Source organism: Mytilus edulis, chromosome 1, assembly GCF_963676685.1.
Source record: "Mytilus edulis chromosome 1, xbMytEdul2.2, whole genome shotgun sequence".
In the NCBI taxonomy this organism is placed as follows: Eukaryota; Metazoa; Mollusca; class Bivalvia; order Mytilida; family Mytilidae; genus Mytilus; species Mytilus edulis.
In genome coordinates, this window is record NC_092344.1 from 126196746 (window position 1) to 126215442 (window position 18697).

General features: G+C 33.7%; 1 protein-coding gene across 1 annotated transcript; it reads left to right on the forward strand.

Moving 5' to 3' along the window:
• Nucleotides 1–70: 70 nt before the first annotated feature.
• Nucleotides 71–18575, forward strand: LOC139506201 (perlucin-like protein). The gene is made up of 5 exons (XM_071295414.1): nt 71–137; nt 427–518; nt 7435–7531; nt 15749–15980; nt 18524–18575. Exons 1-5 carry the CDS (start codon nt 89–91, stop codon nt 18555–18557), a joined length of 504 nt encoding a protein of 167 aa, XP_071151515.1. The 5' UTR covers nt 71–88; the 3' UTR covers nt 18558–18575.
• Nucleotides 18576–18697: the final 122 nt, after the last annotated feature.

The following is an 18697-nucleotide window of genomic DNA, read 5'->3' on the forward strand; positions in this document are numbered from 1 at the left end:
ATGGTTGATTCCTTTGTGTAAAATGGTTTGATATAGATATTAAGATAGGACATGATTGGCAGATAAAATATTATCTTTATACAGAACAATGGCGTCGTTAAGATTTAATCTGATTTTCTTGATCCTTATTCCAGCAGGTATTTTTCTTATACGGCATTCGTTTAGTTTTGAATTGATAATTTATTACATGTATTTTTTTTAATTCTATATATCTTTTTGAATTGATAATTTATTACATGTACATTTTGTATTTCTTTATATCTTTAAAGATGCCTACCATTTTAGAACTTGACATAAATCCAAAATTGTACAAGGTTTTATTTCGCTGCAACCTTCTGAATTTACCCCCAGGCTATTTGAATCAATATTATATGCGAAGATCGAACATGTAACAATGAAACAGCATAATGTATCGGTATCTTCCAGGTTTAACCGAGAACTGTCCAAATGGTTGGTTAATATATGATTCTTCATGTTATCTCATTAGTCAGACAAGTGTGGATTGGGCAGACTCGGTGGTGAGTAAAAAAATGGCGTAAATAAGACAGACTTGGTGTTAAGTTTCATTTAGGAGAGCGTTTATATATAAGACGTATTAGGTTGTGGGTATCAGTAAGGAAGGCGTTTATTGGACCGACTCGGTGGTGTGAAACAGTTGAGAAGGAGTTTTTTGGACAGAATTGGGGGTGGGTATCAGTTAGGATGCCGTTTATTAGACAGACTGTGGTGACTATAATTTAGGATAGCGTTTATTGACAGACACGGTGGTGAGTCTCAGTAAATATAACATGTATTAGACACACTTGGTGGTGAGCATGGTTAGGATAGCGTTTATTAAACAGACTCGGTGACGCAAATCAGCTAAGCAAAACGTTTATTGACAAACACGGTGTCGAGTCTCAGTTACAATGGCGTTTATAAATAAAGGCAACAGTAGTTTACATATGTTCAAAACTCATAAATCGATAGAAAAACCCAAATCCGGGACACAAACCAAAACCGAGGGGAACGCATTAAACATAAGAGGAGAATGACGACACAATGAAGACATACTCGGTGGTGAGCACTAGTTAGGATAGCAATTAAACTTGACAGACTTGGTGGTAAGTGCCATTTAGGATAGCGTTTATTTGACCGTCTCGGTGGTCAGTAGTTGTTAGGATGGCGTTTGTTAGACATTGTCGATAGTGAGCATCAGCTATGATATCAATTATTTGACAGACTCGTTGGTGAGTATCAGTAAGAATGGCGTGTACAGGACAGACTCGGTGGTGAGCATCATTTAGGAAAGCGTTTATAAGACAAACTCATTGGTGAGTATCAGTTTGGAAAGCATTTATAAGGCAGACACGTTAGTGATTATCAGTAAGAATATAGTTTATAAGACAGACACGGTGGTCAGTATCAGTTTGGATGGCGTTTATTAGACAGACTCGGTGGTAAGCATCAGTTTGGACGCGTTCACATCGGAATCAATAGTTGAATGGTCATAAGTTAAGATGACGTTTATAAGACAAACTATGCTTTTTTGTCATTTTTTATTTATACGGATCTTGTCTGTACACCAGCTTTGATTATTTGTAATATCTTCACTTATTCTTACAACATTTGTATAAACTTCAAGATTATAAAAAAACCGTTTTTTTTCTAAAGTGAACATTGATTGGTTAAATATTTCTCAGTCATGTCCTGTTTTTGAATTTGTTTGTTAGCTTTTTGGTCATGAATGTTTGTCTCTAATATTTAATTAACTGTGCATTTGTATTCAGATATCGCAGATCAAATTTATTCGTTCATTGTTTAATCATACGTTTTTTGATTGAGTTAAGTCTGCCAATTGATATTTTATCGTATGTTTTTCTTTGTTGTGGTGTTATGCTATTGTTTCAGAAAAAGGGAGAAGGTTTGGATCCATTAAAACGTTTAATCCCGCTGCAAATGTTTGCACCTGTCCTAAGTCAGGAATCTGATGTACAGTAGTTGTCGTTTGTTTATGTAATATATACGTGTTTCTCGTTTCTCGTTTTGTTAATTTAGATTAGACCGTTGGTTTTCCCGTTTGAATGGTTTTACACTAGTAATTTTGGGGCCCTTTATAGCTTGTTGTTCGGTGTGAGCTAAGGCTCCGTGTTGAAGGCCGTACTTTAACCTATAATGGTTTACTTTTTAAATTGTTATTTGTATGGAGAGTTGTCTCATTGGCACTCACACCACATCTTCCTATATCTATAAACTCTTTGGTGAATACTTATGCCTCTGGCAGTACATGCTAATTAATAGAAGATAAAGGATTCCAAGGAGTTTTTATATTCTAATCATCAGATAGGACTGGAAAAATCATGCAGACGACGTGTAAGATAATGGCCAACTCAGCCATTAAATCTTCTAACATCAAACCCTCGTACAATGCAAAACCGAAACTCAAAGTATAGACACCTGCAATACAGATTGCTCTTAAGGAAATGCGAAATAGCTACAATGCGTGGGTAAATTCTGAAAAACATGAAGATCTATATAATGTCCTTTTTCTGGAGAAACGACGTACAAAACAAGCATTTCGAAAAACAGTCCGTGTGGAAATTGCAAAAAGAAGAGAGGATGAAAAAGAGCTGATCATGGAAACTAGAACCAGAAATATGAAACTATTCCATAGGCTAGTCAGAAATACACATAAAAAAGGCGGAGAAATTATAATGGACTTGAATGTGAATGAACACTGCTATACTGGAGATGAAAACATACTAGCTGGTTTCAAGGAACATTTCCGCACACTAGCAACATACGATGAAAACATTAACATTGACAACGACTATCATCAAAATGTGGAACATGAAATTCTTATAATAAATAAACTGGTCAAAGGCAAGAACATTCCTGATGCATCAAGGGAAGAATTTTCAAACGCAATCAAAAAAATCAACAAGGGTAAGTCTGCTGTCTACTATGGCATCACAATTGAACATATCGTTAATGCGGGAGAAATTATAGTCATCTTGCTCCAAAACATCATAAATGAAATATTCCAACAAGGATATGTGCCAGATCTCCTAAAAATCGGACTTCTCACACCAATTTTCAAAAACAAAGGAAGTAAGAATGATGCAACAAATTACAGAGGAATAACAGTGCTGCCAGTAGTGAGCAAAATAATAGTGCTGAAAAATAGAACACAACCATCAGTAAAAGCCGTGCAACATAAATATCAACGTGGATCCACAAGTGGTTCAGGACCAATGAACTCAGCACTACCAGTGGAAGAAGTGTACCGCGAAGTTCATGACGGTGAAACAGAAGCACAAATAATGCTGCTAGATGCCAAATCAGCGTTAGACAAAGTGATACATAGCCATATGATGAGAAGAGTGTACCAAGCAGGTATCGAAGACAAACATTGGTCACTAATAAGTTGTCTGCACCAAAATGCTGCCAGTACCATCAAATGGGGAGGAAATATCTCTGAGTCGCACAGAATCAAAATGTATGAAAATGAAACAGACCCGATGTGTCTTATATGTCACCAAGGGGACGAAACGCTGGAACATTTTATCCTAGAATGTGAAGGGTTATCCAATACCAGGTATTCAATTATGGATGAAGTTAGTGCCATTCTGAAGGGTTCAATAAATGTAGCCTTTTATGAGCAAACATCAAAAGTAAAGATGCAAATTCTTCTGGACATTACAATGCTGCGGGAAAATCTAAAACTAGATACAAAATTAATGGCCGAAATGGAATACTGTAGCCGCCGACTTCTCTTTTTGTTACACACCACCAGATATAGTTTCCTGTCAAAAGGATGGAAAAAGGACAAGAAAAACGTAAATGTGTAATAACCCAACAACTGTGATGTGATAAAGGAACAATGTTTAAATAACTTGTATGTAAAACAAAAATTCAATGTTATTGGACTTTTACTACACTATATATAAAGCACACAGGTGGAGGATATTACTGTTAGACATACTGGTGCATATGAAAACACTGGTGTGGTTCTCCTATATAGGAGGTTAAAGATACAGAGGTAAGGTAAGGTAATTACCAATTACGGTGTCTAATCAGCAATATCCTGGAATTTTTATGACATATGTGAATACAAATTCATATTGTGTTTTCTCAACAATTTCATTTGACAATTAATTGTAAATTATGTAGTATGTTGTCAAATTATGCTCCGTATTTATTGGAAGATTTGGCTATGTATAGAATGGAAATATAAGGAAGATATAATAGCATAAGCTATTTCCTCCAACGTCGTACAGTTCCTCGATTTTGGCGTTTCAATATCAATAGTGTTTGCTTTATTTTCGTTTATTTAATTTTGACACTTTCATTGGACAGTTGGAGGCACCAAATAAACCAAAATAAAACTACAACCAAAATAACCCAATTTACGGTATCAGTTAGGATGGCCTATCTAAGACAGACTCTAATTCGGTATTGTAAGTATCCCTAAGGATTGCGTTTATGAGACAGACTGAGTAATGAATATACTTTTAGAAAACGTTTATTGGACAGACTCATTGCTGAGTATCAGTGAGCATAGCGTTGATTGGACACACTCGGTTAGGAGTATCAATAAAATTATGATTGCATTGATTTGACATTCTCGACGTTGAGTTTGTAAAAGAAGCGCTGGTACGACAGACTCGGTAATGTGTATCAGTTAGAACAGCGTTTGTACGGTCTCTGTAGTGAATAACAGTTATGATTGCGTTTGAAGGACAGACTCGGTGGTTAGTGTCAGGTAGACAAAGCATTAGTTAGAAATACGTAGTGGTAAGTATTAATTTTGATATCGGTTATTTGACATACTCGATAGTGATCATCAGTAAGGATGTAGTTGTTTAGACAGACACATTGGTAAGTACTTGTAAGGATAGCGTTTATTAAAGAGACTTATTGGTGAGTACTTGTAAGGATAGCGTTTATTAAAGAGACTAATTGGTGAGTATCACTTAGGGTAACGTTTATTAGACAGACTGGGTGTTGAGAATTAGTGAGAATGGCGTTTATTGAACAAACTGTTTTTTAGTATCAGAGTGTCAAATTAGGATAGCATTAATTGAATACACTCGGTTTTGAGTTTACAAAAGGATAGAGAAGTTTGGATTTGCAAAACTTTGAATTTTTCGAAAAACTAAGGAAATTCTTATCCCAGGCATAGATCGCTTTAGCCATATTTGGCACAACGTTTTGGAATTTTGGATCCTCAATACTCTTCAATTTTGTTCTTGTTTGACTTTATAACTATTTTGATATAAGCGTCACCTTAGCCGTATTTGGCACAACTTTTTGGAATTTTGGATCCTCAATGCTCTTCAACTTTGTACTTGTTTGACTTTATAAATATTTTGATATGAGCATCACTGATGAGTCTTATGTAGACGAAACGCGCGTCTGGCGTACTAAATTATAAGCCTGGTACCTTTGATAACTATGATTCTTTTTTAGACAAACGCGCGTCTGGCGTACTAAATTAAAATCCTGGTACATTTGATAACTAATTGAACTAGTTCGTTGGTGAGTATCAGTAAGGATACCGTTATTTGGAAGAACCGGTTGAGAGTATTGATAAGTATATCATTGATTTGACAGACTCGATTATGAGTATCAATAGGTATAGTGTTGATTGGACTGTCTCGATGGTGTGCATCAAGAAGGAATTTCTCGATTGGACAGACTCGGTGTTGAGTATCAGTTAGGATAGTGAATGTTGGACAGAGTAAGTGTGAGTTAGGGTATTATTGATTCGACGGATTCGGTAGCGAGTATTATGTTAGCTTCTGTTAGATAGACAAGGTGGGAGTATCATCTAGAATAGCATAGGTGGGCAAACATCTTTTTAAAACAATACATTAACTCTGACATGTGAAATTAATATTCAAATATGTTTTGTTAGAGAGTGATAATGCTTCGTAAGAATGTTTTAAATATGTACGATGTTGTATTAAAAACTTTAACATATGCTTATTCTATTATTCAAAAACATAAAGACATATCTTTTAAAAATATATCAAAAATATAAAACAAAGAGCATAGGGTGCGTATGATTGCAAATGAAACAAATATCAACAAGGGATCGATGGCTGGGGTGTATTGGCAACATTAGGTCTCCGTCTCATCAACAATAAAAATTCTCTTATCAACAACTGTAAAGTATTGAACGAAAAACCAACGTCATAGTCTTTGAAAATAATTGATTTTTTATTAATGTCTTTTTAAATTTTTTAATTTAAAGTGCATTTTTATAAATAGCAAACTTATATCTATATCACTAATGGAAAGCTGAATACTGAAATTTATGATAAAAGGGATGATTTTTCATTTCCTATCGTTAATTATCCGTTTTTAGATGGTGACGTTCCCTTGTCACCATCTTACGGTGTTTATATATCTCAACTTGTACGATTCCCTCGTGTATGTAACAATTTTTTTAGATTTTAACGAGAGAAATTTATGTATTACTGAAAAATTATTACACCAGGGTTTTCGATATCACAAACTAGTCAAAACATTTACTAAATTTTATCATCGGTATAAAGACATCCTTCGTAAATATAGCTCAACATGCAGACTTCTAATACGTTCAGGTATTTCACATCCAATTTTTTATGGAAATATTCTTTATAAAGCACAAAGGTGTCAGTATTCACCTCAAAAACTTACAAAACCTTTGAATAGACTAATGAAGAAGGGATATAATTACGATACTGTTGTCAAGTCATTAAAGATTGCATATTTTGGCGTTAATATTGAGTCACTGATAAGGTCTTTGCATCGGATCTAAACACATTTATTCTAAAAACAGTTGTTGGCATGACACGGGTTATGTTCTTCTCATATATGTTATGATGGTATGATACTAAACCTCTAACGGGAAGGATTGTGCCTGATGTTCATATGATGAAATCATAATCTTTCAGTCAGTTTAATTGAAGTCTGGAGCTGGCATGTCAGTTAACTGCTAGTAGTCTGTTGTTATTTATGTATTATTGTCATTTTGTTTATTTTCTTTGGTTACATCTTCTGACATCAGACTCGGACTTCTCTTGAACTGAATTTTAATGTGCGTATTGTTATGCGTTTACCTTTCTACATTGAGGTATAGGGGGAGGGTTGAGATCTCACAAACATGTTTAACCCCGCCGCATTTTTGGCCTCTGGCCTTTGTTAGTCTTGTATTATTTTAATTTTAGTTTCTTGTGTACAATTTGGAAATTAGTATGGCGTTCATTATCACTGGACTAGTATATATTTGTATAGGGGCCAGCTGAGGGACGCCTTCGGGTGCGGGAATTTCTCGCTACATTGAAGACCTGTTGGTGACCCTCTGCTGTTGTTTTTTATTTGGTCGGGTTGTTGTCTCTTTGACACATTCCCCATTTCCATTCTCAATTTTATTATATGTATTAAATGAATAATTTGAATTTTCAGACATTTTGTAAAGCATTTGGATCAAAACTTGTAGAGATAGAATCACAAAAAGAGGATAATTTCATCCAGACGACATTAAAACATAAACACGAACACGGTAATCTCTTAATCTATTTATACTATTATGTCGCATTGGCTGTTTTTAGACATTTTTACGTCTATAGACGATGCCTGAAGTTGATGTTCTAAAACATATGCTTGGTGTCTTTGATAATTCTTTTAAATCGCTATGTAGTAGTTACTGCTGGTTGAAATTTTATCCACGAATGTATCACCAGCCTAGTTGTCAGTATTTATATTTATATGTGCTTGCTTGAAACATCAATCAAACTTAAATTCCTGTAAATTTACTTGTTTTTTTAACAGTCGGTCGAGATAGCCTTAGCCATTTGTGGCATAATGCTTCGGTATTTTCGTTTTTTTCAATGTTTTTGAGTATTCGTTTCTGTATAGACAACCGGTTTGATTCGACCACTACCTGCTGGTGTACACAATTATAAACTTTATATCTTTCATCTCTACCTGCTAGTGTACAAAATTATAACATATTTGTTACGTTCGGAGGACGTGTTTTTCAACAGACTGTCGGCATTCCAATGGAACCAAACTGTGCCCCTCTACTTGCCGACTTGTTTCTTTATTATTATGAGGCTGACCTCATGCAGGAACTTCTTAGGAATAAAGATAAGAAGTTAGCAATATCCTTTAACTCTACTTTCCGCTATATAGATGATGTTCTTTCACTAAATAGTTCAAAATTTGGTGACTATGTGGAACGCATCTATCCCAACGAACTAGAGATAAAGGATACTACAGATACAGTTAAGTCGGCCTAATATCTTGACTTACATCTAGAAATTGACAATGAGGGTCGGTTGAAAACAAAACTTTACGACAAAACTTTCCAATTGCGAATTTTCCATTAGCTACATTCCAGCAACACCTACATGCAGGATATATATCTCCCAATCGATACGATATTCCCTTGCTTGCCTTTCTTATCATGATTTTTTTTTATAGAGGGTTGCTGCTCACAAGGAAGCTATTAAACCAGGAGTTCCAAATGGTGAAGTTGAGATCATCCTTTCGTACATTTTACGGTTGCCATCACGAGTTGGTTGACCGTTATGAAATAACCGTTTCACAAAGGATATCGGATATGTTCCTTACGTCGAAACTACAATCCCCTCCTCTTTCATAATTCCCTCCACTCCCATTTCGATGTAATAAAACAAAACTCAACACATAAGTAATGATAATCATATTTTGGCATAAATAAAAAAATTACAATCATACATATGTCATAAATAATTTCTCATTTTAAGTCCATATTCTTGATAATTATTAATTTCCAAAATATATAAATGCACTAGTCACTTCCCAAACAGACATCACATTCATCAATCTGCATTATCTGAAAAAGACTAACTTCTTCGATTTAATAAGGTATAACTCATGTACAAAAATCAAATAATACAAAATAAAATGGGTGGGAGGGTGGGTAAATTTAACGTGTTGAATTGACCAGTACACAATTCGAAATGACCAGGAAATATTTGTATGAAAATTTACCTGAAGTGAACAGGTATTTCTATTAACCAATCAAATGCGGTTAAATTACGAACGATAAATTTTGTACAAACAGGTAACGAGTAATGCCGAAAGGTAACGAGTAATGTCGAAAGCATCCGAGATGGAATTAGGTATTTTTAATTAATTAAAAATTTACCAATTCCCTCCACTCCCATTTCGATGTAATAAAACAAAACTCAACACATAAGTAATGATAATCATATTTTGGCATAAATAAAAAAATTACAATCATACATATGTCATAAATAATTTCTCATTTTAAGTCCATATTCTTGATAATTATTAATTTCCAAAATATATAAATGCACCAAACCAACGGCCACTATAAAGTGTTCAGTGTTAAAGAAAAACCTACATTAATTTATAATATGAACATACCTGATAATACAAACAACAACTACTGGAATCCTGCAAACTAATATAGGTTCACAAGTAAACCAGATGTAGAAGTAATGGTCTAGCCCAGCTTTCTTGACCATCATCTTCTGAAAAATAAAATTAAAAACCACAAAGTATCTTGACCAAAAATACATGTAAATACAATATTCTATAATTACAAATGATTAACTACACCTATAAAAAAGTTCCTTAAAACTGAAACACCAAAATAACTTAAATGTAATCTATCTTTACAAAAACATTTACTTTTATAAATTGATCCAGGTTGCTGAACAAATTGCTTATAAGTTTTGACAAATAAAATATTTTTCTTCAAAGATAACTTAGCCAAAGCTTTATTACAGTCTATTACAGTTTGTTTTGTGTCATCATAATCTATGGGTCTTGGCAAAATTGCTGAAACTATTATTTTTAAAGAAGGAAAAACAATGCAAATAAAATCAATTAAGTTATTATAATATTGAATAATCAATTTACTAGATAAACCATTCCCAACATCGTTTGTGCCTACATGCAATAACAAATGTGTATATTTTCTTAAAAGTGATTTGTTGTCTTTTACAAATTGTTGAAAAGTGTATATATTAGCACCAGATATAGCATTGCAATCCAGCCAGTTAATATTATTGACATATTTACAAGTGGAATCTGACAGCAACAAAACCTTATTTTTTGACACAAAGTCTACAAAAAATAAAATAAGATAAGGTAAACAAACAATATTAATTCAGAATTTCATCAGCCATAGCTCGTGAAATAGACAATTTGTCCTGTAAGTCAAACTCTAAATAAACTTTATATGCGTCACTACGCCAATCCCCGTGAAATTGTATCAACTCGGAAGGAACTTTACTGTGAAAAGCCCATGTAGCCCCTCCTCTGCGAAAAGAATGAGAGGAAAATTTGGAAGAATTTAAACCACACATTTCTAAAATGTCCCTTAGTCTTTTCTGAAAAAATGAATAACATAAAGTTTTATATCCTTTAGATTGTGGAATTAAAAAGGCGGGTTTATCACCATCGGCTGGTATTAGAGTGCACATACGATTGTACGCATTGTACGGACAAAGCGGAGACTCTTTTATCTTGACCAATGGTAACTCCAGTTTCCTATTACCAAATTGAATGGTTTTTGACCATTCCATTCTAACCAACAAATAATCACTAAAAACAATAACGTTCTTTCTGCATAATTGTTTATGCGGATCAAAATTCTTTGCCGAAGTTGGAACTAAATTTGACTTTCTAACCATAAGAAAAAAAGCAAACAGAAAATTTAACGTGTTGAATTGACCAGTACACAATTCGAAATGACCAGGAAATATTTGTATGAAAATTTACCTGAAGTGAACAGGTATTTCTATTAACCAATCAAATGCGGTTAAATTACGAACGATAAATTTTGTACAAACAGGTAACGAGTAATGCCGAAAGGTAACGAGTAATGTCGAAAGCATCCGAGATGGAATTAGGTATTTTTAATTAATTAAAAATTTACCGAATGTGACCTACCGAATTAGACTATTTATCGTATTTGTTCTCACATAAGCAACACGACGGGTGCCACATGTGGAGCAGGATCTGCTTACCCTTCCGGAGCACCTGAGATCACCCCTAGTCTTTGGGGTTCGTGTTGTTTATTCTTTAATGTTCTATGCTGTGTCATTTGTACTATTGTATGTCTGTTTGTCTTTTTCATTTTTAGCCATGGCGTTGTCAGTTTGTTTTAGATTTAGGAGTTTGACTTTCCTTTGGTATCTTTCGTCCCTCTTTTATAAACCATATATATTTTTTATATGTATTTACAACCTTAGGTTAGTGGACGTTTTAGTTCTAATGTTTCACCAACTCACAGCACGTAGTGTTAGCATGTAACATCAATGATTCGTTATTATAATTATGTTCATTTTCTGCTTATCGAAAGTTTTAACTATTATAAACAATAAGATGTTTCTTGGAAGGACATGCAAGTATAACAAAATGAGATTCGGTTGATAATATTTCTGTTGGGATTGTCAATGTTATCGTTTAATTATGTGTCTGTAGATTCTATTCTCACATGGAAACTGAGTAGTCTCCTTGGCAACCTTTTTCAATTTTCATTTGAGTCGGAGTTCCTTCAAACATATGTCAAAAACAAAAGCATATAAGAAGCCAGGTCATTTAATTTCACATTCAGGTATATTGATGATGCTCTTTCCTTTAACAATCTAAACTTGTCTGATTGTGTTCTATTTATATATCCCCAGATCTAGAAATTAAAGAAACAACAGACATAGCTTTCTCTGTCTCATTTTTAGACTTATACTTCGAATTTGAAATTCCCGTTCATTTCAGAATCAGGATCTATGACTTAACAGACGATTTTTATTTTAGAATTATCTATCCGGTATTCAAGAGCTTGCAGCTGTTACTCAGACTTTGGTAAACGTCACCAGTGTCTGCACAGAAAGTTGATAAACCAGGGATATGTCAAAGAACGTCTCGTCCTTTTTCTAAAAAAAAAAGAAGATACAAAGACCTTGTTGATAAACATTTCGTTTCAGCTTCACAAATAAAACACGATCATGGTCTATAGATTCTGGGAACTGACGATCCATATCAATCTAATAACGTGTTATAGTTTTTTTAATTGTCTTTAAGAATATTACTTTTAGTGTTTAGTGTTTTTGTTTGTGATATCCACGTGGCATTGGCTCGGTACTTATACATCACTTTATTGTTTTATTGACTATTGTTTCTTTTTATAGTGATTAAGATTATTACACAATGTTGACAACTTTTGCCTATAATGTCTGTTTGTTTTGTTCACACATCGTTGTCAATATAATGGACTTTTATGCGACTTATCCACCATTTTCTACCAAAGAAAATTCCTGCACCTAGTCTGGAATACGACAGTTGTTATCTATTCGTTTGATGTGTTTGAGCTTTTTGATTATGTCAGTTGATAAGGGATTTGCCGTTCTAAATTTTCCTCGGAGTTTTTTGATTTTTAAAGTTGAGATTGTAGGTGAAATCGTTTAATGATATGTCTGTAGATTCTGGTCCCTCACATTGAAAAAAATGACCAATCTGATAGACACAGTAAAACTAATGTAGTTCCGTTTGTGATTGTCTGTTTAATCGTGAAGTCATCTCACATTGAACAATAACAGATTTGCTAGATATCATAATGTTACGTGCTGTGTTCCTTTCTTCATCTGTTTGTGTAATATATTCCCTAACATTGAAACTGGATAGATCTGTTGGATACCATAATGTTATGTGCTGTGTTTCTTTCTTCATCTGTTTGGGTAATATATTCCCTAAAATTGAAACTGAATAGATCCGCTAGATAACATAATGATACGTGATGTGTTCTTTTTGTCATCTGTTTGTGTAATCTTTTTCCTCACATTGAACTGAAAAGATCTGCTAGATACCATAATGTTACGTGCTGTATTCCTTTTTTCGTCTGTTTTTGTAATCTCTTCACTCATTTGAAACTGGATAGATCTTCTAGATACTAAACAGATACGTGCTGTGTTCCTTTCGTCATGGGGTTGTGTAATATATTCCTTCACATTGAAACTTGATAGATCTGCTAGATACCATACTGATACGTGCTGTGTTCCTTTCGTCATGTGTTTGTGTAATATATTCCCTAATATTAAAACTGAATAGATCTGCTAGATACCATACTGTTACGTGATGTGTTCCTTTCTTCATCTGTTTGTGTAATCTTATCACTGACATTGAAACTGAATAGATCTGCTAGATACCGTACTGATACGTGATGTGTTTCTTTCGTCATTTGTTTGTGTAATATATTCCCTAACATGAAACTGGATAAATCTGCTAGATACCATTATGTTACATGCTGTGTTCCTTTCGTCATTTTTTTAGTGTAATCTTATTCCTCACATTGAAACTTGATAGATCTGTTAGATACCATAATGATACGTGCTGTTTTCACTTCGTCGTCTCTTTGTGTAATATATTCCCGCACATTGACACTGGATAGATCTGCTAGATAACATAATGTTACGTGCTGTGTTCCTTTCGTCATCTATTTGTGTAATATATTCCCGCACATAGACACTGGATAGATCTGCTAGATACCATAATGTTACATGCTGTGTTCCTTTCGTCATGTGTTTGTGTAATATATTCCCTCACATTGAAACTGGATGAATCTGCTAGATACAATAATGATACGTGCTGTTTTCAGATCGTCATCTGTTCGTACATCATTTTCTTTCACATTGAAAAGGAAGAGGTCTGATAGATACCATATTGATACGTGCTGTTCTGTTTTCGTCATCTGTTTGGCGATCTGTTATAAAACATTTGAACTTGATAGTTCTGAAAAAAACACAGTAATGGTGGTTTTATTTCAGATGTGACAAGTAGTGTTATATTTTTGTCTTATTGTTATATAATTTTTACACTAATATGGAGATTGGGTAGATCCGAGAGATATACTCATGATTGTGTAAGTTCTCTCTTTCATGCATTTGTAGATTACATCCTATAAGTTGTAATTGGATAGATAGATCATATTGATACAGTTTTCCAATTGTGAACTTTCCATTTCTAAGTAGCAACATTCCAGCAGCACCTGCATACGGGGTATATATCTCCCAATTGATACGATATTCCCGTGCTTGCATTTCCTATCATGATTTTCTTGATAGAGGGTTGCTGCTCACAAGAAAGCTATTAAACCAAGAGTTCCAAATGGTGAAGTTGAAATCACCCCTTCGTAAATTTTACGGACGCCATCACAAGTTGGTTGACCGTTATGGAATAACCGTTTCACAAATGATATCGGATATGTTCCTTACGTCGTAACTACAATCCCTTTCCCTTTCATGAATGTGACCTACCGAATTAGACTATTTACCGGATTTGTAATCACATAAGCAAAACGACGGGTGCCACATGTGGAGCAGGATCTGCTTACCCTTCCGGAGCACCTGAGATCACCCCTAGTTTTTGGTGGGGTTCGTGTTGTTTATTCTTTAGTTTCTATGTTGTGTCATGTTTACTAATATATAGTTAATTGCTACCTCAGTTTTATATTAATAAGAATTAAAATGTGCTTTGTTATTAAATGCAATATCAGTATTTAGTTCAAATATATAATCTTAAATTAATCCTAATTCTATCTTATTCATTCTTATGTGACGTCATTTTTCATGTTTTGATGCTCTGTTTTACTAATTCAAATGACGTCATTTTTTCGTCATTTTTCAGTTTCAAATAGGACGTCACTTTGCGTAGAGGTTAAACGTATTCGGATGTGTCTACTTTTGTGTTTCAAATGTCTGGTTATGTAAATGTATTTCAGTAATGTTGTTTCCTGTAATTAGTTAATACTTCAGCTTTATCATGTACATCTTTTGAATATTCATTTTAATAAATTTACTGTTTGCAAAAGTATAAATTACTCTAAATTATAGGGATTTTCTGGTAACTTAACAGAAAACCCTTGCCGTTTTTGGCACAACCTTTTTGATCTTTTGGACCTCGATGCTGTTCAACTTTGTACTCGTTTCGGCTTTCAAACTTTTGTATCTGTGCGTCACACATAGGTCTTGTGTGGACAAAATACACTTCTGGCGTATTAAAATTTTGAACTTGTTGCCTTTTGTTGGCTGTTGTTCGTGTGATTCTTTGTCAATTGTGTTCTCCAATTTATTTATATTGTAGTCCTGTGTTGTTATTTTGATGTTATATTTCACATGGCCATAAAAGTGCGAGGTTTGGCATGCCACAAAACCAGGTTCAACCCACCATTTTTTCCTTTAAAAATGCCCTGTACCAAGTCAGGAATATGGTCATTGTTATATTATAGTTCGTTTCTGTGTGTATTACATTATAACGTTGTGTCGTTTGTTTTCTCTTATTTTTGAGTGTAAATTCACATTGCGATAAGACGTGTCACGGTACTTGTCTATCCCAAATTCATGTATTTGGTTTTGATGTTATATATATATGTTATATTTGTTATTCTCGTGGGATTTTGTCTATATGTGTTACATTTTAGTGTTATGTCGTTGTTCTCCTCTTATATTTAATGCGTTTCCCTCGGTTTTAGTTTGTTATCCCGATTTTGTTTTTTGTCCATGGATTTATGAGTTTTGAACAGCGGTATACTACTGTTGCCTTTATTAACTATTGTTTTTCTGTTTGTCTTTTAGCCATGGGGTTGTCAGTTTGTTTTAGATTTATGAGTTTGACTGTCCCTTTTGTATCTTTCGTCCCTCTTTTATGTTTATATGTTTGATGTGATTGTTGTGTTATATCTCTCTATTTCTCTATCTTGTGTTTGTAGATTCTGCTCCACCACATGGATACTGGCTAGGACTGACAGATGTCGTTATACAGAATGAATGGACATGGATTGAAAGTGGAAGAGAATTGTCCAACATGTATAGTCATTGGGAGAAAGGACAACCAGACTCCCGTCAAAGTGAAAATTGTGGAATACTTTGGCACAGTACAGGATTCACATGGCATGATGACTTCTGTTCAGACAAGCTAGCCTTCTTCATCTGTGAAAAAGAGTATGTATGAAAAAATAAAACATGGATTTATTGTTTAGAAAATATACATTATACAATAATTTTAAAACGTTCACAAACAAAATAACTTAGAAGTATTTGTGCAATTGTTATTGTCATTATTTTTTATTTCGTAATTGGAATTCAAAATGGCACCGCTGTCACTAGAACGAGAATATTACAATGAACAAAAGTGTCGAAAAAAAAATAATCATTCATACACTACCTTTCTTACTGTTATTGGGGACTTTGTCATGATGTTAAACTTGATGAATACGAGTTTTTGTTAGTTATATAGTGTGTCAGAGACCTAATACGATAGAAGGAGGTCTGAAAAATTCTGTGGTTTTTGAGTGAAACTCATATCTCCATAAAGAATATACTGAGGACATATTCATCGTATTAGGTCGCAAGCACACGATGTAACGAATTTAACCTACTGACTATCGTAATATGGGATATTTAGATAGCGGTCTATTAAAGTGATCAAATCTTTAATATTAAGAACCTATTTTCTATAAAAAAAAACCAAAAAAATATTCCGACAACAAGAACTTGTACTAACCGGTATTGAAATAAACCACGCCTACTAATCCCATATGATATAAACGGTGTTCACATGGTTGCTTTAAAACAATCATATTCATAGAATTACAAAGAAGGTAAGAAAAATATAAATGTCACCCTAACCGTACACATTATAAGAGGTACTTAGAGGAGTTAAATTACACAATATTTATAAGTTTGATGTCATCATACCCCTAAAAATTATTCCTTTTCAAATTTGTCATCAAAATTTATGTCCACAAGGTATAAATGTCATCCTACTAGGACACATATTATACATGAATATTTAAACCTTATGTGGATATGTGTATGTCATGAACAAGTTGCGATTTTATACAGGTTATAACTTGTACAAATATTTTTTACATGTTATAATTTGTACAATGCAAAAATGCTAGTTATAACATGTACAAAAGTACCTCATACATGTTATAACATGTACAAAATATTGCTAAAAAATGGTTTTAACTCAAATTTAGAAATAAAAAATATGTTTCTATTATTACAACACATGTCATTAACCTCAATAATATTTTCAACATTATTTTGTTATTGTCCATTCATATAAGAGTCCAACCTTTTTGATACAGTTAATGGCCAGATAAAAAGTTTGTATGATAATTTTTCAAATACAAGTCCTTAAATACTTTTAAAATGCACATGTAATCAACAAACATTATTTAGTATTCTTTCCTAGTATTTAAACAGAAGAAAACTTAGAAGCAATATTTGAAGCAAGTTCTGTATCCAATAATTCCGATATTGTAGACCCTTTTACAGAAACAGAACATTATACCGACACTGAAATTTAAACTGACAAAACAATGCCAGAGACGGACATTATTACTGACACAAACACTGAAACTTATAGCGAATTGAATGGTCATGACTCAGCAAACAACATTACAATGAACAAACAATTGGGTTAGAAACAGAAACAATCCTATTGAATGATGTGATGCTAACATGGTTGGTGAGGTAGTATCAGCATGACATCTACTGGTACACTTCCTCGTGAGAGTGCGCTTTCTGGTAGTGATATGTCTGCTGTCAATACAAGTGAGGGTTTGTCTGAAATTTCAAATATTGACATCAAGCATGCACGAAAGATGTCCCTTTCTGGCCTGCAGGTACAAGCTGTCACTTTGACAAAAATCTCAAAATCTAGATTAACTAAAGACTTACATTTTGTGTAGTTGGACAAATAAAGAGATACTTCAGTAAAATCTAGGTTCAATGTCTTGCAAATGCCACTTTTACCCTTCCCGGGCACCTGAGATAACCCCTAGTTTTTGGTGGGGTTCGTGATGTTTATTCTTTAGTTTTCTATGTTGTGTCATGTGTACTATTGTTTGTCTGTTTGTCTTTTTCATTTTAAGCCATGGAGTTGTCAGTTTATTTTAGATTTATGAGTTTGACTGTCCCTTTGGTATCTATCGTCCCTCTTTTGATGTGTCTGAAGTCCCAATGAGTGATACGAGTGTGAGAGAGATGGTGCCTAAGATATTATTAAGTGGAGGGCAAAGTTTTGTGCATTGTCAGTTTAAGAAAGGCATTTGTAAGGCAGCTGGTAGGTGTAAATGTAGAAGAATGAAATTTGTTTTGCAATTCAAAGGTGTCGCATGCCTCTGTCTTGAAGCAACAGGTAAAAGAACTTGATTCTAAAATATATGAAAATGTAGTATTTTATGCATGCTGTAAATAATTTGATTATTCTGCTTTATTATTTTTCTAAAATTTTGTACAGGTTAAGACCATTTTTAAGTAATATTTTGTACATGTTATAACATGTACGAGGTACTTTTTTACATGTTATATTTTGTATTTTGGCATTGTACAAATTATAACATGTACAATATTTTTGTACATATTATAACCTGTACAAAATTGCAACTTGTACACGACATATATATAAACAATAATGGATGGATGTAAATGAGGTATTTATCTGCATAATCACTTTTTTAAACTCTTTTCAGACTTCGTCCTGGTGGTTCAGAGATAATTGGTTGAAATAAACTTTGCATGTTGTATATGTGTTATTTAGAAATAACTACAATCCCATTTTTTACAGAATCTGACCTATCGAATAAAAGTATATACAGGGTTTTTAATGACATGTGCAACACGACGGGTGCCAAATGTGGAGTCAA